This window comes from Scyliorhinus torazame, chromosome 9 (genome assembly GCF_047496885.1).
Source record: "Scyliorhinus torazame isolate Kashiwa2021f chromosome 9, sScyTor2.1, whole genome shotgun sequence".
Taxonomy (NCBI): domain Eukaryota; kingdom Metazoa; phylum Chordata; class Chondrichthyes; order Carcharhiniformes; family Scyliorhinidae; genus Scyliorhinus; species Scyliorhinus torazame.
Genome location: NC_092715.1, coordinates 149786239 through 149806950, shown reverse-complemented (window position 1 = coordinate 149806950; position 20712 = coordinate 149786239). Strand labels below are relative to the sequence as shown.

At 45.7% G+C, this 20712-nt stretch overlaps 1 protein-coding gene across 5 annotated transcripts in view; it reads right to left on the bottom strand.

Moving 5' to 3' along the window:
• vps13a (vacuolar protein sorting 13 homolog A) overlaps window positions 1-20712 on the bottom strand; it is a 753359-nt gene that overhangs the window by 568493 nt on the left and 164154 nt on the right. For all 5 annotated transcript variants that reach the window (XM_072516625.1, XM_072516626.1, XM_072516627.1 and 2 more), the window contains exons 19-20: window positions 12448-12562; window positions 9754-9890 (exon numbers count right to left, since the gene is read on the bottom strand). In XM_072516625.1, the coding sequence (XP_072372726.1) occupies window positions 9754-9890; window positions 12448-12562 (252 nt within the window). The remainder of the gene's footprint in view (window positions 1-9753; window positions 9891-12447; window positions 12563-20712) is intronic.

The window sequence follows — 20712 nt, the reverse complement described above, 5'->3', positions numbered from 1 at the left end:
AATGTTGACAGGGAATATTTGAGGGCCCCCACCATGGACATGGAGGAATTAGCAAAGAGAAAGAAGTTAAAGGGGCAGTTCGACAGGATGACGACTGGAAAGGCTGTTGGGCAGCTACAGAGGGTGAGAGGGGTGCAGTATGAATCTGAAGAGAAGGGGAGCCGAATGCTAGTCCATCAGCTACGGAGACAGTCTGCATCCAGAGAAATTCTGAGAGCACTGTCAAGGAAGGGGGAGGTAGTGATGAAGCTGGAGAAGGAATGAGGCGCTCAGCGAGTACTATGAGAAATTGTATAGGGCCGATTTGGGGGGTGAAGAAGGGCATATGGGGCGTTTTCTGGACGGGCTGGAATTTCCACGGCTGGATGAGGGAAGGTGCTGGAGGATCCATCAGGATTGAGAAAGCTTAAAAGTCAGGTAAGGCCCGGGGCCGGACGGTTACCCGGCGGAGTTTATGACGGAGTTGGCACCATATTTATAGAGGGCGTTTAGCGAGGTGCTGGAGAAGGGGAGAGCTGCTGGAGACACTGACACAGGCGCCGATTACGCTAATCCCAAAGAAAGAAAAGGACCCGCTAGAGTATGGGTCATCCAGACCCATATCACTGTTGAATACAGATGTGAAAATGTTGGATAAGTTAGTGGCAGGGAGGATGGAAGGATGCAATCCAGGGGTGGTTATAGAGGTTTACAACTTGAAAACAGGCCCTTTGACCCAACGTGTCCATGCAGAGGACCAAACGGGCTTCGTGACGTGTAGGCAACTTTCCAGTAATATTAGGCGGTTACTAAATGTGACCATGACCCCACTGAGGGAACCGCTACTGGAGGTAGTGGATCTATGGACGCGGAGAAGACTTTCAACTGGGTGAAGTGGCGGTAGCTGTTCGAGGTTCTGGGAAGGTTCGGGTTTGGGCCGAAGTTTGTGGCGTGGGTGCCTCTGATTTACGTGGCCCCAGTAGCGAGTGTACAGACAAAGAGATAAGTTCAGGGAGCTTTAGATTGTACAAGAGAACGATGCAGGGGTGTCCGCTGTCGCTGCTGCTGTTCGTCCTGGCAATAGAGCACTTGACAATGGCTCTTAGGGGGTCAACAGAGTGGCAGGGGATTATGAGGGGAGTAGGGAACACGGTGTTGCTATATGCAGACGACCTGCTGCTGTTCGTGTCATTGGTGAGTACGGGGAGAATTATGGGCTTATTAGAGAGGTCCCGGACGTTCTCTGGCTATAAATTGAATGTGGAAAAAAGCAAGGTATTTCCAGTGAACGAGGTGGGTCGGGGAGCTAATTTAGGGTCACCAGAGATCAGCTTAGGTATCTGGGGGCTCCAGATGATGGGGGGTGGGCAACGATGCACAAATTGAACTTAACAAAGTTGGTGGAGGAGGTAAAGCAGGACTTTAGGAGATGGGATACGCTACACTGACGGGGAGGGTCCAAGTGGTGAAAACGAATGTCCTGCTAAGTTTCCTGTTCGTATCCCAGACCCTCCCAATCTTCATTCCGAAGGCCTTTTGTCGTAAACTGGATGCAGCGATCTTCGGAGTTTACCTTGTCGGTGAAGGTATCTAGGGTAAAGAGGGCCCTGCTCCAGAGGCAGAAGGGGGGGGGGGGGGGGGGGGTGTTAGTGTCTGCTGGCCGATGAATGTGGAGAAAATGAGACGATGGTGGGAAGGAGATGGGTTAGAATGGATTAGGATGGAGGAGGAGTCCTGTAATGTGTCCAGCCTGAGGGCCATGGTAACAACAATGTTACCATTGGCACAGAGGAGGTATACCGAGAGCTGGTCGTACGGTCTACGATTGGAACCAGCTGAGGAGACATTTAGGCTGGAGGGGATGTCAGTGACATAGGTGGGAGGGGGACTGCCTTTCAAATGAGCCCAGACTGCATTCCGCTACCTGGGGATCCAAATAGCCCATGACTGGGCACAAATAGAACCTGACGAGTCTAGTAGAGGAAGTCAAAAAGGACCTGTAGAGGTGGGGCTCACTCCCACTCCCTCAGGCAGGGAGAGTGCAGACGATCAAAATGAATGTGTCGCCAGGTTCTTCTTCCTGTTCAGATCCCTCCCGATCTACATCCTTGCGTTTGTGTGTGTGTGTGTGTGTGTGTGTGTGTGTGTGTGTGTGGGCGGGGGGGGGGGGGGGGTACAGTTCTAGAACTGAGCGGCCACAGCAGTTAGAGTATGGGGATGGGTCAAGTAACCGGGAGCAGAGTAGGTGAGGATGGAGGAGAGTTCCTGCACAAGGCCTTCCCTCCAAGCGCTGGTCACAACCGCACTCCCATACACCTGGCCAGATACTCAAATAGCCCAGTGGTGGTAGCCACACTCCAAAGGTGGTACCAAATGAGGAAGCACTTCGGTCTAACCGAAATGACCACCATGGCCCCGATCTGCAACAACCACAGGGTCACCCACGCAACAATGAATGTCTCCTTCAAAAGGTGGAGTGAGGTAGAGGAATTTGACGGTTTGGGACTTGTACACGGATGGTAGAGTAGCGACCCTGAGAGAACTCACGGAAAAGTTCCAGCTGCCAAGAGGAAACCACCAGAGATATATTCAGGTCAAAAATTTACTCCACAAAGAAACAACAACGTACCTCGAACAACGATACCAGGACACTCACTGTAGAAAGATTGCTGGATGTGGGTGACCTCAGGGAGGTGGTGCTGTGCAGACATGTATGGGAGATTGTTGGAGGAGGTACTCTCACCCTTGACGAGACAAGGAAAGACTGGGAGGAGGAACTAGGCATGGAGACAGGGGGAGGACTCTGGATCGAAGTGCTGGATGAAGGGCAAACTTCACCTCCACATGCGCAGGACTGAGCCTAATGCAGTGAAAGGTGGTGCACAGAATGCACCTGAACAGAATTTGAATGAGCAGCTTTTCCACGGAGGTGGAGGACAGATGCGAAGGTGCCAGGGAAGCTCAGCCAACCACACCTACATGTTCTGGTCCTGCCCCTACTCAAGGCTAGTTGGGTATTGGACGCCCTTCTTTGAGGCCATGTCCAGGCACGTGGAGGCGAGGATGGAGCAGTGCCTAAAGGTGGTGGTCTTCAGGGTATCAGGTCAGTCACAGCTCTTCATGGGGAGGGGGGCTGACGCCCTAGCCTTTGCCTCCCTGATCGCCTGACAGAGAATATTGCTTGACTGCCGATCAGCAGCACCACCCAAGGCTGTAGATGGGCCGTCTGACCTGGAAGAATTTCTCAGGCTGGAGAAAATAAATTTGTCATCAATGGATCAGAAGGCTTCCACAGGATGTGGAAGCCATTCACCAACCTGTTCCAAGATCTGTTCGTAGCTATAAACCAGTAAAGTAGTGGGACAAGGGGGTGGGATGCGAGAGGAGAAGACACGGGACTAGCCATGGAACAGAGAGGAGAAAGAAAGGGGTGGCTGGGGGATGAACACATACAAGTGGAACACGAGGGGCACAAGCCACAGAGGACCAGCTCGTAGGCAAGCTTAAGCCCGAACCAAACTGCATATAAGGGTCTGTAAAGAAGTGTCTTGGCCATCAGTTGAAGAATATCAAATATGCAAGAAAAGTACGCCGCTTAAAGCAGGGTGGGGGGGACATGGCCACAAATGTTGTGGGGATGACTCTGATTTGTTAATATATGTTGGTTTAGCATTGTTTTGTAAAGAGTTGGATGCAAAATATGAAAATTCAATAATATTTTTTTTTAAAGTGTGGCTACAGTGAAACATTTGAATGTTAGTACGGGTTCGGATTGATCGGGATCATTGGTAGGTGAGAAAAGGGATGTGGTGAATTGGACAGCTAGTATCGGAGGCTAGCAGTGTAATGGGAACATACTGTATTTGAAGATGCATGAAAAGACCTTGACCACTCATGTGAGATCATTGAACTACTTGAAACACTGCATCCTAGTCATCAAGGCTCGAGTCCTGCCATTAACCTCCATGTCTATGGGCTCCGATTGCATTCTGAGCACATCTGGAGGGCCTCCTGACCCTCTGCTGATACAGAAAATCATCCACCCCTTTCCCAATTGCCCGTGAAGATGGTGGTGATATGCATTCTTGAACTGCTGCAGTCCCTGTGGTGTAGGTACTCCCACAGTGCAGTACAGAAGAGGAGTTCCATGATTTTGACACAGCAAAAGTGAAGGAACAGCAATATAGTTGAAAATCAGGATGGTGTGTGGCTTGGAGGGAAATTTGTAGGTGGTGGTGTTCCTGTGTTTCTTCTGCCCTTGTCCTTGTCATGGGTTTTGAAGCTGCTGCCTAAGTAGCCTTGGTGAGTTGCTGCAGTGCATCTTGTGTGCGTCAGTAGTAGAGGGAGTGATATTTTAAGTTGATAGGGAGTGATATTTTAAGTTGATGTATGGAGTGCTGATCAAGCGGACTGCTTTGTCCTGGATAGTGTCAAGCTCCTTCAACATTCATTCAGGAAACTCTTCATTTTTGCCTTGTAGATGGCAGATAGGCTTTGGGGAGTCAGGTGGTGAGTTACTCTCTGCAAAATTCCCAGCCTCTGACCTGCTCTTGTAGCTGCTGCATAGATGGTCCAGTTCAATTTCTGGTCAATGATAACCCCCTTCGATGCTGATAGTGTGGGATACAGCAATGATAGTTCTCCCAAATGTCAGGGGCATGTCATGGGTGACAATCTTGACGTTTGTGTTAGAGATGGCAAATTTCTATGTTCTTTTTCAGTTCATGGATGTTTAGATGCTGCACAGGTTTGCAACTGTATGGCGTTCTGGGTTTTGGTTCTCATTTTGTTGTTTGCAAAGGAAGCAGTACCATTGGCTTTATAAAAGTCAATGCCTTCGATGCCTAGCTGAAGGTTCGCAGTATCAAAGCCTCCATGGTGCCCCACCCCTAAATGTTCCAGTTGCCCGCCTTAATGTCCTCACCCTGTATGTCCCCAGGTTCTTTCTCTGACCCATTATTGGGGTCATCCGCTTTGGCCTGTGGAACTGCCTCACTTTCCTTAGCCTCCATCGGGTCTTCCCTTGCCAGAGCCAGGTTGTACAGGGCTCAGCATGCAACAACTATGAAGGAAATGTGCACTGGAGGATACTGCAATGCACCCCTGTATTGGACCAGGCACATGGTGGACTTTCAGCAGCCCGATGGTCCTCTCTTCCACTACTCTTGTGGAAGCATGACTCCTGTTGTATCTCTACTCAACTGCAGTTAGGTGACGGAGTGGGGTCATCAGTCACCTGTTGAAGAATAACCCTCATCACCCAGCAGCTATCCATCCATCGCGCAGGAGCCACAAACAGCCTTGGTACCTGAGAATGCCTAAAATGTAAGCATCATGTGAGCTCCCATAGTATTGGGCAAAACTTGGGAGAAACTGTGTCCAATAGTCACAAATGATCTGAACATTAATTGAGCGGAACTCCATTCTGATTATAATAATAATCTTTATTAGTGTCACAGATAGGCTTACATTAACACTGCAATGAAGTTACTGTGAAAATCCCCTCGTCACCACACTCCGGCAGCTGTTCAGGTACACTGATGGAGAATTCAGAATGTCCAATTCACTTACAAGTACATCTTTCAGGACTTGTGGGAGGAAACCAGAGCACGCGGAGTAAACCCACGCAGACACAGGGAGAACGTGCAGACTCCGCACAGGCAGTGGCCCAAGCCGGGAATTGAACCCTGGTCCCTGGCGCTGTGAAGCAACAGTGCTAACCACTGTGCGACTCAGCTGCTGGCACCTTGATGGCCACGATTGCGACCTATTCCCCTGGATGGAGGGGAAGCCAGCCATCGCCACACAGCCTAGTGCTCTCCTGACCTGGCTCACCTAGTCTATATGGTAGTGGATGAACTTGCGAACACGTCAAAAGATGGCATCAGTCAACGGCTTAGTACAACTGTTTCCGACTGATTGAAAGACACTACACAGATACCGCACGGAGCCCTGAAAAGAACCGCAGGCATATAAGTTAAGGCAACTGCAACCTTCAAAGTCACTGGCATGGGTTGTGCGCCCATGCAGTCAGAGGCAATTTTGGGCATATCTACAGGATAGAAGATGGCCACAACCCCAAGGGTAATGTTATTTGGGGAGGTAGCTCATGTCAAGAGATCAGAGTATTCAAAAACTCCAATTCAGGGATGCTGTCAAAAGAAACATGAAAGTCCTCAACATCAATTGTGGCAAGTGGGAAACTAGTTGACCACTGATGCAAATGGTGACGCCAGCCGTGGGCAGGAGTTCACCGCCATATTAACATGTGGTTTCAGAAGCTCCAAAGCAGATTAGAGCCCTGCAATCAAGGGATCAGAGATGATCCCACTCCACTAGAAAGCGACATCTTCATGTGTGGCACTTGTAACTGGTTTTGCCTCTCCAAAATTGGCTTGTTTAGGCATCAAAAGTGCCACAGATGATCTGATCTTGCTAAATTTTGACGTTACATTCCCATCATCTCTTTTTTTTTTTTTATAAATATGTTTTTATTAAGAATTTTTCAACAAAATTTTCCACCATACAAACAAACCCCCCCCCCCCACCCCCCCGTTACAAAGAGAAAAAAAAAAGAAAGAAAGCTCACGTAGCAAGACATGAACATGGCAAGTCAATAAGATACAGAATTTTGTACATTGGATTCTTCCCGTACATGTCAGTTTTCCGGATCATTCATGTGTTTTCTTGCTCAAATGCCCCCCAGAGAAACCGCCCCCCCCCCCCCGGGTTGTTGTTGCTGCTGTCCGACCTTCATCTAACGCTCCACAAGATGGTCTAGGAACGGTTGCCACCGCCTGTAGAACCCCTGCGCAGACCCTCTCAAGGCAAACTTTATCCTCTCCAACTTGATAAACCCTGCCATATCATTTATCCAGGCTTCCACGCTGGGGGGCTTCGCCTCTTTCCACATTAACAAGATCCTTCGCCGGGCTACTAGGGACGCAAAGGCCAGAATGCCGGCCTCTTTCACCTCCTGCACTCTCGGCTCGTCCACTACTCCAAACAGTCCTAGCCCCCAGCTTGGCTTGATCCGGACTTTCACCGCCTTAGATACTGTTCCCGCCACTCCCCTCCAGAACCCCTCCAGTGCCGGGCATGACCAAAACATATGGACATGGTTCGCTGGACTTCCTGAGCACCTCCCACATCTGTCCTCCACCCCAAAGAACCTACTCAGCCTCGCTCCCGTCATATGCGCTCTATGAACCACCTTAAATTGTATCAGGCTAAGCCTGGCACACGAGGAAGAGGAATTAACCCTATTTAGGGCATCAGCCCACAGCCCCTCCTCAATCTCCTCCCCCAGCTCCTCTTCCCATTTAACATTCCCATCATCTCTTGCAGATGGAAGGACAGCAACAACCAATTTGTATTAATTAAATTACATCCTTATCATTCATAATTATACAAAAAATATATATATTTTAAAGCAAAAATATATACCTTTTTAAAATTTCGTAAAATGCTGCCCGATTGCATTCGCTCATGGCAGTATAAAGCAATATAAAAATTTGTTTGAGAAAAAACATGAACCAAGTGCAGATGCTCTCTAAATATATGATACTATAAAACCCAAATACACATTTCCATGAATCACCCATTTACACAAACTCAGTTTTCCATTCATGCTGCTACATTTTCTCATTCTAATTGATGGAGATTTTGGACTGTTGACTTTCCTGGATTAACCCATGCATTTTCACTGATTTCGCATCAAATCTTTAATTGCAAGAGTTAGTGCAGAACTGCCTTTACACTAATTGATCCATGGTTCCAAGTTTTTTTCCCTACTCCATTCTTGAACACTAGGTGCCATATTGGCCTCCCTGCCGTTCTCCCACACAATTTCATATCTAATCTATGGAATAATTAAAAGTTGTAGCTAAAGTTTCTCCGTTGACCACACACTCCAATCCCTGGTGAATTCCTTCAACAATCCAGGGCATGTAACATCAGAGCCTCAATTGGTCACCTAGTGGTCAATGTATTTTTTTCCAGAACAAATACCTTTTTCTAATGTTGTACCAGAGATCCCTTTTAGCTGCCACCAGCATAAATTGTGAAAAAAGTGAAGTCCACACCACAGAGCCCATTAAAGCTTTACCCGCAGCTTAGCTAAAGATTGGCTGTAAACTGCCACTAACAATAGATTCTAGGCCTATATATCGCCCTGTTCTTGCAGCTCTCACAGCTTCTTACATAATGTGTTTGCAAGTCTCACTCATTCATGGAAACATAGAAAATAAAAGTAGGCCATCGATTCAGCTAACTGAGCCTGTTCCGCTATTCACTGTGATCAAAGCTAATCCTCTATTTCAACCCAATAACCCCGGACACCTTTAGCATCTAGAATCTATTTCTTTCTTCAATAATATTAAGTGACTTGGCATTTGTTAAGAGCACAGCTGATGTTAAACACAAGGGTATCGAAATCCAAAAGGGAAACTGGAAATGCCTGCTCTGAACTGTCTTTTGCAATTTGAATTTGATTTATTATCACTGTACCGAGGTACAGTGAAAAGTATTGTTCTGCATACAGTCAAGACAGATCGTTCCATACATGAAAAAAAACATAGGACATGCATAAATACATAATGTAAATATATAGTCATAGGCATCAGGTGGGCATACAGAGTGTAGTACTCGTCAGTAGAAATGATGCATGAAGAGTGTTAGAATTAAATTTTAAAAGGTTAGTAATGGTTATAAGAGATGTACGAAGAGGATCTGTGTGAGAGAGCTCACAGAGATTTACTCTCACGCTCTGGTGCCATCTTGGAGTAGAATTTGTATGTGAGGAAATATGTGAAGACCAATGAAAGAGGTCCCAGATGTTCTTGTGATGAATTTAAATAAAATAAATGTTTATTGAACAATAAAACACACAAGAAAGTCAACCAGAAATACACTTAAACACCTTAATGGTTATACATAGTATCATTAAATTTACTCAGTTCCAAATCCATCTATTTTCCTAACTTCGGAGTTAAACCTCCCCAAACAATATCCCATAGCTTTTAAAACTTCAAGCAAAATCCAGCAATAGTTACTACACCAGCACCTATATCTTTTGGGCTGCTTCTGACTCAAGATAGAAAGACAGGTTCCCCAAACAGGCGTTTGTCCAAGCTCAGTTTATTGGGAGTTGCCACAGCTTCCTGCTGTGGGCTGTGTTCCCAAGACAGCTAACTTGCATAAGGTGAACGTGCCCGATATTGTTTTTTTCTTTTGATTTTCCCTTATCTGAACTAACTTTCTCAGAAGCCACTCTTAATGACCTCTATTTTGTGCGTTCACCATTTAGCATGTAATTGCGAAATTCACACCCCACCTTCTCCTTTGAACTTCTAACGTCTTTACTTAAACTCTTGCCATTCTATCTTCTATTGTTACCGTGAGTAAACATCTGCTTAGTGTTGCTAGGCCTATCGCCAAATCAAAACTGGTTCCACCTACCCAGCCAACCTGACCAACCCAGCCAACCTGACCAACCCAGCCAACCTGACTACTACAGTTTCCATTCTCAAATATTATTTTTCAAAACATACAACCAGAAGAATACATTCTCAATGACTGGGATGTGTCAGCTCCCAAGTAAACTGACATTTTAAGTTTTTCTTTCTCCTTCATGAAGTTCTAAACATTTGGAATTGCAGGTTCTTTTCTGCATAAGAGAACATCCAAATCGATGGATAAAAATGAACATTGAAAAATTTTCAAAATGATTTTAACTCCGTAATATTCAAACAATCTGACGCTATACAAACTTACCTTTAAATTACCAAGATCAAGAACCAATAAGCTGGCCGATTTATCATAAAAACCATTCTCTGGAATAATGATGTAAGAAGCCATGAGGTTCACTTTTAAGTCCAGGACTTTCTGCGTCTCAATAATGTACATCAAGCCTGTGAATAGTACAAAGTGTATCAATACTCAGCGAAGACAATTCCTGGGAAATCATGAATCCTTTTGGGAGATCATGTGTTAAAAGAAAGCAAAACACAATAGCCAGATATATATCTTCTAGTCCCACCGCGCTGGCAGCATGGGGTGCATACAATGGGAAACTTTGTTGACAGCGGCAGGCCGCCTCTATAAAACACACTGCTGGGGCGCATGAAAGATCCCACCCATTCAACTGACATGCTAAATGCATGACTTTTTGTCCAGCCAGGAAAAGGTAAAGATAATAGATTCCTACCTTTTGGAAATTTGTATGCCAAGTATACAATGTGTGCATTAGTTCGGCACAACCCAGACAACTTACTCCAAACAATGGAATTACTGCTGCTCAAAATTCTAAAGTTATGGCAAAAACTCTTAGAAAAAGTGATGTTCCAATACTCTTGATATAACTGTAGTTCAGATACATGGGATGTGATTTAACTGAATTGCAACAGAGTACCATGTCAAGCGCCAAGGCCGCACTTAGTCCTATTTCCTGCACTGGGAGCTCTGCTCCCCAGAACTTCTCAGTGTAGGACGATCGGGACGCCATTTTTAAATGGTGCCCCGGTCTCTCGACTGCTCTCCCCCGCCCCCAACACTCTGGACCCCCCCCAAGCCAAGCCCCAGCACATCTACAAGGGGGTCCTCAGTCAACCCCCACATCCCACCTGATGCAGGGACAGTGCAACTCCGGGCCCATTCCCCATCATGGATAAAATACCAGCCTGGCACCTTGGCTGTACCAGGCTGGCACCCAAGTGGCACTGCCGGGGTACCAGACTGGAAGTGCCAAGGTGCCCGGGTGGCACCAGCAGTACCAGGTTGCCACCTGGCCCAGAGGAAAACCACCCGGTGGCCTCAGTCCCCTGGGAGACCTCTGGCAAGTTTTCTTTTCAAAAAACATACTTTATTCATAAAATCTATCATAAACATTACAGAACATTTCGAATTGTCTTGACTGTACATTTCCATCAGAGTTACACATTCCCTTGACTTTCTTCCATTCAATTTTGATAACCTTGCACACATCACTCTTTACGTCACAATTCCTCCTTAAACATTTACATTGTCATGTTTCTTTTATACATTGGAGTGTTAATGACCCAGACCGAGGGTGGTTTACACTGTTACCCGCCCCTCGGTGTACATTTGCTGGTAAGACCTTACACAGTGGTCTTACCCCATTGCGCCTTGGCGGCAGCTGCCCCAAGCTTGTGCGGCAAGTGCCGTTCCACCTGGTTCCCGTTTAAGGTCTCGGAGGAAGAGGTTAGATCCCAGCGCTTCAGGTAGATCAAGCAAGCTGCATATTAGAGTGAGGCTAGTTACTCACTAATATGTAGAGTTGTCAAATATTGATCCTGCCCACGATGAGCGGGATTCAGATCATATTAGATCTCGTGAGGCGTAGCGAGCCAGGTAGTTCCCGGAAGTGGCCTCTCCCACATCTATCAGCCGTGTCCCCCCCAGGAACGGGGGTGCGACGCGGCTGGTAGGTTGTGTCCATGATATTAATTTTTGCAATTTGGTGCTTTAGTTTTACAGTGAATCTAATATAAGAAAACATCATAACAGATTAGAGAAATGGAATTGAAGGCACAGTTACTTCTAGATAGCGTTAATATCAAGTTTAGCATAATCTCCTTATGCTCTATCTAGTCCTCTATTAATTGTGCCAAGCATCCCGTACAGTTTTTTTTTTTTAAAAACAGCCTTCTCCAATCACCTTCAAAGATTTGTTTATATACACAGAGGTCTCTGTTCTTACAATTTTAAAATTGTGGATAATTTACTTTATTTTGCCCCCTCCATTCATCCTATCAACATATATTGCTTCCCATTTCAATGTGTTAAATTTCAGCTGCTATTTCACCAGTCTATGTTCTCCTGAAGATGTAACCACATTGCTTATTGTAAAATAAATTCTGATTTTCATGTCTTCGGTGAACTTTGAAATTATGCATCACATACCAAGTCCATATCAGCTCAAGTGTATTGGTCGGCACGGTAGCACAGTGGTTAGCACCAGGGACCCAGGTTCGATTCCCGGCATAAGTCGCTATCTGTGCGGAGACTGCACGTTCTCCCAGTGTCTGTGGGGAGACTGAACTTTCTCCCCGTGTCTGTGCGGAGACTGCACGTTCTCCCCATGTCCGTGCACGTTTCCTCAGGGTGTTCCGGTTTCCTCCCACAATGCCCGCAAGATGTGCTTGTTAAGTGAATTGGAGATTCTGAATTCCCCCTCAGTGTACCCGAACAGGCGCTGTAGTGTGGCGACTAGGGGATTTTCACAGTAACTTCATTGCAGTGTTAATGTAAGCCTACTTGTGACACTAAAAGATTATTCTTACAAAAACAAAATTGATCGCTCTTTCCATCCAAACTCTTTGCTTCCCCATTTTTGGGCAATACTCCCAATAGAATTTGCAGTGACTCAGTTACTCCATAAACAGCACATGAAAACTATTTCAAAGCATCCCGATCAAAATCAATGCAAAAATATATATTGATCTTTACCAGTTGAAGTTTTGTCACGGAATTCCTCAAGTTTCATCAAAGTAGCTGATGTCAGTTCCCCCAGCTGAACATCCGTTGGAGGTCGAAAAAAGTCAATCAACCTGTTCACAGTTCTCTGTTGGAGTTGATATATCATAATAGTGTAAAATTATCTAAATTAAGTGCTCTGCTTAACAGATAGAATGACACTACATTTTTATAACACTTATACAGAAAATGGGTCCAACTGTAACCCTCAAGTGAGGAAGAGAGCAAGTGGGTAAAAGTAAAGCAGCAGCTGGAGGGACAGGCCAAGTTTTAAAAACATCTCTAACTGGAACGCCACTGACATGTATTTCTTCTAATATGCATTAGAACAATCCAGAATGGAACATTTACCAAAGAAAATCTAGTGCAAAAATTGCATCTTTTGTATCATAGAATTTACAGTGCAAAGGAGGCCATTCGGCCCATCGAGTCTGCACCGATCCCTACACAAGCCCATGTCTCTATCCTATCCCCATAACCCAGTAATCCCCACTTACATGGTTAACCTTTTTGTACACTTTTAGCTTTTTTGTAAACTTATGGACTATGTTGACAAGCTTATTTATCAATCATCCAGCATGTCCCTAGAAGGGACCAGGCTGTTGAGCGAGACAAGGGTGGATGTAACAGGAGTGTTGGCATAATTTTTAATTCCAGCCACAGGAGAGGTGCCGGAAACTGGAGGATAGCCAATGTCGTATCATTATTCAAGAAGGGAGGAAGAGATAAACCAGAAAGCTGCAAGCCAGTCAGTCTAACGTAATGGTAGGTAAATTATTGGAAGCAATCCTGAGACCCTCAATTAATCTGCATTTGGAGTCAGGGGAGGTCATGTCTGACGAACTTGATTACATTTTTCAAAGAGGTGACCAGGTGACCAGATTCGATTCCTGGCTTGGGTCACTGTCCGTGCGGAGTACCCAGTGTCAGCGTGGGTTTCCTTCGGTTGTCTCCCACAAGTCCCGAATGACGTGCTTGTTAGGTGAATGGACATTCTGAATTCTCCCTCAATGTATCCAAACAGATGCCGTAGTGTGGTGATTTGGGGATTTTCACAGTAACTTCAGTGCAATGTAATCTAAGCCTACTTATTGTAAAGATTATTATTATTAGATGAGGGCAATGAATTTAAAGAAGTGTACTTGGATTTTAACAAGGCTTTTGACAAGGTCCCACAGGAGAGACTGACAGAGAAGGCAAGAGCCCATGGGGTCCAAGGATATTTGGCAAATTGAGTCCAGAATTGGCAGAGTGAAAGGAAGCAGAGGGTGATGGCCGAAGGGTATGTTTCTGACTAGAAGACTGTATCCAGTGGGGTCCTGCAGGGATCTTTGCTGTTTGTGGTTTACATAAATGATATTAGATATGAATGCAAGAGGGTTGATCAGTAAGCTCGCAGATGATATGAAAGTTGGTGGGCTGATAAATAATGAGGGGGATAGCATTAGATAACATATATAGATATAGACGGGCTGGTCAGGTGGATAGCAGAGTGGTTAGCAGCATTGTTTTACAGCGTCAGGGTCCCAGATTCGAATCCCCGCTGGGTCACTGTCTGTGTGGAGTCTGCACGTTCTCCCAGTGTCTGCGTGGGTTTCCTCCGGGTGCTCCAGTTTCCTCCCACAAGTCCCGAAAGGCGTGCTGTTAGGTGAATTGGACATTCTGAATTCTCCCTCGGTGTACCCGAACAGGCGCCGGAGTGTCGCGACGAGGGGATTTTCACTTCATTGAGGTGTTAATGTAAGCCTAATTGTGACACTAATAACGTTTATTATTATTATAATCAGAATGGAGTTCTGCTCAATGAATGTTCAGATCATTTGTGACTATTGGACACAGTTTCTCCCAAGTTAAGAAGATTTTAAAAAAGATTAATCAATGGCAAATAGAATTCAATCCGGTTAAGTGTCAGGTAATGCAATTGGGCAGAACAAGACAAGGAATACATGATGAATGGCAGGATCCTGGGAAGCACCGTGGATCAGAGGGACTTTGGTGTGCATGTACACACGTCCCTTAAGGGAGCAGAGCAGGTGGATACAGTGGTTAAGACGACAAATAGAATACTTGCCTTTATTAGTCAAGGCATAGAATTTAAAAGGAGGAAGGATATGCCAGGACTGTCCAAAACATTATTTAGGCCACAGCTAGAGTATTGTTGGCAGTTTTGGAATCCATATTACAGGAGGGATGTGATAGCACTGGAAAGGGTGCAAAGGAGATTTACCAGGATGTTGCCTGGGCTGGAGAGTTTTAGCTTTGGAGAGAGATTGGATAGACTGGGGTTGATTTTCTTGGACCTGAGGAGACTGAGGGGGGACATGATTGAGATGTATAAAATTATGAGGGGCATAGATAGAGTAGACAGTAAGAAACTTTTCCCCTTGGTGGAGCGTTTAATGACCAGGAGGCATAGATTCAAGAGGCAAGAGGTTTAGAGAGAATGTGAGGGAAAACCTTTACAAACAAAGGAGTGTGGAACTCACTGCCTGAAGGTGGTCGAGGCAGAGACCCCCATAACATGTAAGTATTTAGATGTACACTTGCGATGCAAAGACATACAAGGCTATGGGCCAAGTGCTGGAAAATGAGATTAGTATACTTAAGATGGCTGTTTTTGTCTGGTGTAGACGCAATGGGCCAAAGGACATTTTCTGTGCTGTAGACCTCTATGACCCTATGTTGTGGGATGAATCTGGACTGCTGCAGGTCTTATGCCGATGGATTTTCCTGTCCAATACCTTCCTTGAGCAGCAAGATTTTGACAGTTTATTATCTAGCAGTTTGTCACTGGTGGAGATACCTCATCCAGTGGCAAGGGTGGCAGTGACATGGGTTTGCTGTGCCCCAGATGGTGTCAAGTTTCTTGAATCTTGATGCAGTTGCACGCATCTATATAACTGCAAGCACTGGGTGTTCACAGAATCATAGAATTTACAGTTCAGAAGGAGGCCAATCAACCCATCGAGTCTGCACTGGCCCTTGGAAAAAGCACCCTACTTAAGCCCATGCCTCCACCCTATCCCCATAACCCTGTAACCCCACCTAACCTTTGGACACTAAGGCGCAATTTAGCATGGCCAATCCACCTAACCTGCACATCTTTCGACTGTGGGAGGAAAACGGAGCACCCGGAAGAAACAAACGCAGACACAGGGAGAAAGTGCACAGATTCCTAACTTTAACATTGTAGGTGGTGGTTCCGAGCGGCTCAGTAAAAGAACCATTCAATTCAGAAGCCTGGATTTTCATCCTGGAGGTGGGTGTTTTAGGAGTCAGGAAAAATCCCAGCTCAGCCACCCACCTCAGATTCCCTCAAGATTGTCAATGTGTGGGGGTGGGTACAAGCTGGAGTCAGACTGGAAAACCCAGGAAAACGTTCAAAGAAGTGCCAAGGTGGTCTGTTTAAAAGGCCTCCTATGGTGCTCTGGGACTAGGCCGGTCAACCCTCACACCCACCAACCACTCACACCCCCATGCTCTGTCCATGCCACCTCAATGCCCTACAATCAAGCATGGCCCCCTCAGGACACCATGCTAATGCATGCCTTGCAAAATGACCCTGCATGCCAAGAGTGGCATTTTATAGAAGCCCTACAGTGCAGAAGGCCACTCGGTCCATCGATTCTGTACCGACCCTCTGAAAGAGTATCCCACGGAGACTGAATTCCCGTGTCCTATCCTTGTAACCCCAACTGACCTATATATCTTTGGACACTAAGGGGCAATTTTAGCATGGCCAAATCCACCTAACCTGCACATCATTTCACTGTGGGTGGAAACCGGAGCACCCGGACGAAACCCATGCAGACACAGGGAGAAAGTACAAACTCCACACAGAGTCACCCAAGGTCAGAATTGAACCTGGGTCCCTGGGGCTGTGAGGCAGCAGTGCCAACCACTGTACCACCATGCCACTCATGCCCATTTCTATGTTTATTCACTCAAATAGTTTTCTGGGTTCACAGCCAAGCCACATTACATATACTTAGCTGACAGCCCAGATAACCATTTGAATATTAAAACACCCGAGTACCAGCATTAGGCTGACTCTCTGATCTATTTCACTATTTTATTTGTACAAGATAGAGATTTCAAGTAGTTGCAGTTTCAATTAATGAAACTTTAATGGGTGTAAATGATTGACACTTCATAAGGAGGATTATTTTAAGTCAACAGAAAGCTCACTTTTTCCCCCCCACACGTTATTGTCACAACACCTTTTAAAAGGGCATCGCTTGTAGACTATGATGCACGACACCTCAGAGGTGCCTTCAATCACAACGAAAGCTGAGTCATTATGCTCTGTTGCCTTTCTCTGCAGAGAGGCAAATCACATATCATGAGACAGAAGTTAGACATAGGCCACGCTGGTAGCAATGGCAAGGTAATAAATCACAACTTGTCATGGTGAATTCACATCTAGGTTGCTAATCCAGTATGAGGAACTACATAACGTATTGTAGAGTTTCTCCTTCAACACATACAGGAGGTATAAAATTGGGCTAATCAGATGCAGGTTGATATATGGGGCGGGATTCTCAGTCAGCGGGATCCTCCGTTCTGCGGCAGTGAACTCATACCCATGGATTTTCTGACGCCGTGGGAGTGGCCACAAATGGGAAACCCTATTGGCCGGCTGATGGGACAGAGGATCCCGCTGCTGCTGGTGGCACGCCGGGCCAGAAAATGGGTCTGGCGGGTCGGAGAATCCTGCCCATGGAATTTTGTTTTTGGCAACATTGAAGGACAGGCAGAGTTTATTCCATGCAAAATTGAAGGAATTGAGTGTAACTTGCAATTTGGTGCAGAGAGTACTCTGGCGCTAAAGTCATCTGCAAACTACAGATCGTGTGTCTTGGCAGCCAGTTCTCTCAAAAGACCACCATTAACGAGGCCAACTTTTTGCAAATTAAATCGTTTGTTAAAAATGTTTTTATTGAAATGTTCACATTTTATACACTATACAGTCGGTAAGGATAAATGTGTTGGTTACAATATACAAATCATTTTCCTTTGTCCCGATCCCCTCTCCCTTCCCCCTCTTGGTCATTCCTCCACCCCCTCCATTCATTGTTTCAGGGTCCTTTCTTGTGTCACTTATCTGCTATTTATATGTGAGCAGTGCCCTCTCCTTCCCTTTCCTCCCCCATTTTATCATTTAGCCTCCCCCCTTCTTCTCCCCTCCTCCTATCATTTTTTTTGGTGTTTCTTTGGGGGTTCCTTTTCTTGTGGCTTTGTTCTAGGCCCTCTGGCCTCTGTATTGGCCATTGTTTTCCAGCCACCCCCTCCTTTTTCCTCTGGCTTTCTCCTCAACCCCCCCCCCCCTTCCCTGCAGTCCCATTTGCTCTTGCGCGTCGTGGTCCCCCCCCCTCCCCACCCCCCACCCCTCCCCACCCCCCACCCCTCACCCCCTTTATTGGCTGTTGGATTTGAACAGGTCCTTGAACAAGTTAGCGAATGGCCTCCACGCTTTATGGAAGCCATCCATTGGCCCATTAAAGTTTCATTAATTGAAACTGCAACTACTTGAAATCTCTATCTTGTACAAATAAAATTGTGAAAAATATCAGAGTCAGCCTAATCAAGCAATATTTTCTCTGGTACTCAGGTATTTTAATATTCAAATGGTTATCTGGGTTGCCAGCTAAGTATATGTAATGAGGATTGGCTGTGAACCCAGAAAGCTATTTGAGTGAATAAACAAGTGAACTTGATCTTCTCCAGGTGGAGAAATTCCGATACGTCTGCCAGCTAGTCGACAGCCGTGGGTGGTGCTGCTGATCGGCAGCCAAGCAGGATTCTCCGGCGGGCGATCAGGGAAGCAAAGGCAAGGGCGTTGGATACTCTGAAGACTGTCACTTTTGTGCTCAGCTTCACACTCACCGCCACAACCTTGGATTTTGGCTCAAAGGCAGCTGCCCAAAGCCTGACAAATCTAGGGCATGCCCAGAACATGTGGGCATGGTTGGTCAGGCCTCCTTGATACCGTTCCCATTTGTCCTGCACCTCCAGGAACAACTTGCACATTCGGGATCTTGTCAGGTGTGCTCTGTTCACCACTTTCAGCTGCATGAGGCTTAGCCTTGGACATGAGGAGGTGGAGCTGGCCCTGCTCAGTGCTTCGCTCCAGAGTCCTCACCTTTTTCCATCCCTAGCTCTTCCTCCCATTTTTCCTGTGTCTCGTCCTGTGGGGAACGCATCGTTTCTAAGTATCGTCTGTACAGATTCACACAGTTTACTTCCCCAGGCTGTTCGCCGTCCAGTAACTCCTCTAGCATTGCGCCTTTTGGGGTTCGTGCGTATGTTGTCGTCTCCTTGCAGAGAAAGTTGCTGACCTGTAGAAGTCGGAGTTAATTTCAATTTGGTAGTTCCTGTTTCTCCGTCAGTTCCTCTAAGGTCCCTAGTCTGTCTCCAATGTAAAAGTCTCTAACTGTCAGTGGCACCCCGTCCTGTCTCCACCTCTTAAAGGTGACGGCAAGTATGACTAATGTGAACCTATGGTTGTCGCAGATGGGGGCACTGGTCGACATTTCGGTCAGACCGAAGTATTGCCTCATCTGGTTTCAAGTTAGGCTAGATACCACCACTAGGCTCGCGTCTTTTGATGGCAGGGATGGGAGCACTGCCATGGAGAGAGCCTAGAGGGTCGTTTCTGTACACAAGATCTCCTCCATCCTCACCCATTCCATGTCTGGCTCCTTTACCCATCCACTCACTCTTTCCACAGTGGCTTCCAACTGGTAGCATTGTAGGTTCGGGAGGGCTGGGCCCATGTTTCTTCTTCTTTGTAGCACTTTTTTGAGGATTCTAGAATTCTTTCTCTCTCCTCTTGTCTCCCCCCTCCAACACAAATGGCATAACCTTGTCTATTGAATTGAAAAAGGCCTTGGAGATGGAGATCGGTATGGGCCTGAAAAGACCAGGTAAGGATGGTAGATTTCCTTCCCTAAAGGACATTAGTGGGCCAGATGGGTTTTTATGACAATCGACAATGGTTTCATGATCACATTAGACATTTAGTTCCAGGTTTTTGAATTTTTAAAAAAAAAATTTCACCATCAACAGTGCCGGGATTTGAACCTGGATTCCCAGAACATTACTCTGGGCCTCTGGTTTACTAGTCCAGTGACAATACTACTATGTCACCGCCTCCTCCTAGTATGGAATAATTTATGACAGCGTGGATTTCTTAAAAGCAAATCATATTTGACTAATTTACAAACAATGAAAATTAAGTTGAGACCCCATGGTCCAAATGTGATATTTTGTTCATCATATACACTCTCCACCCCATCCAAAACGTGTGACCCCCCAGGAGAAAAAAACTAAAATAAATCCAGGTCAATTTGGGGATAGAAAAATCTGTGAAATTCCTCTCCAACCCATCTATACAATCAAAATTAGTCCAGGAAATCAAATTGTCTCCTCTAAAATTTAGGCATTTACAAGGTCAATGGTCCTGCAATCAGAAACAGCTTCAACTTTTGTCCGAAGGAATTCAGCAAATCTGCATCTACTGCATGGAAGCCTGTTTGAGGTTCACTATTCTCTGGGAAAAGGAGCACTCCTGACTATGCTCTCAAATCCCCCCATGGTCTTGCAGCTACTGTTCTCTGTAATCTCTACCAGCTCTACAACTTTCCAAGATGTCTATCCGCTTTGACTTCTGGCCTCTTGAACATTTCTGATTTGTATTGGTGGCGGTGTATCCAGCTGCCAACTTTGGAATTCCTTCTTAAAACTTGGGTTCTCTCTCTCTCTTTTCTTCCTCCTTTAAAACACAATTTACCTCTGATCAAACTTTTGTTTTGTTATTAATTTTGTGAATGCCCTAGGGCCACATTAAAAGTTCTCATTGTTGTTGCTGGAGAATCTGGGATTGTTCTTGTTGAAGCAGAGAAGGATAACAGAAGATTAAACAATTCAAGGGACTTAAAGCATTACTGGTAAGGCCAGCAATTACTGGTAAGGCCAGCAATTACTTTCCAATCCTAATTGCCCTCAAGAGATGTTGAGCTAGTTGCATCTAGAATGCAACTCAGTGGTTTTCTAACTCATTTTGGAGGACAGATAAGAATCAACCACATCACTGTGTTCCTGAAGTCACAGAATGGGCTTCTCTAAAGGATATTAGTGAGTCGATGGATTTTTGTGACAGACCAATAGTTTTTTGGTCACCACTAAGGAGAGAGAAAGAATCCTAGAATCCCCCCAAAAGTCTACAAAGAAGAAGAA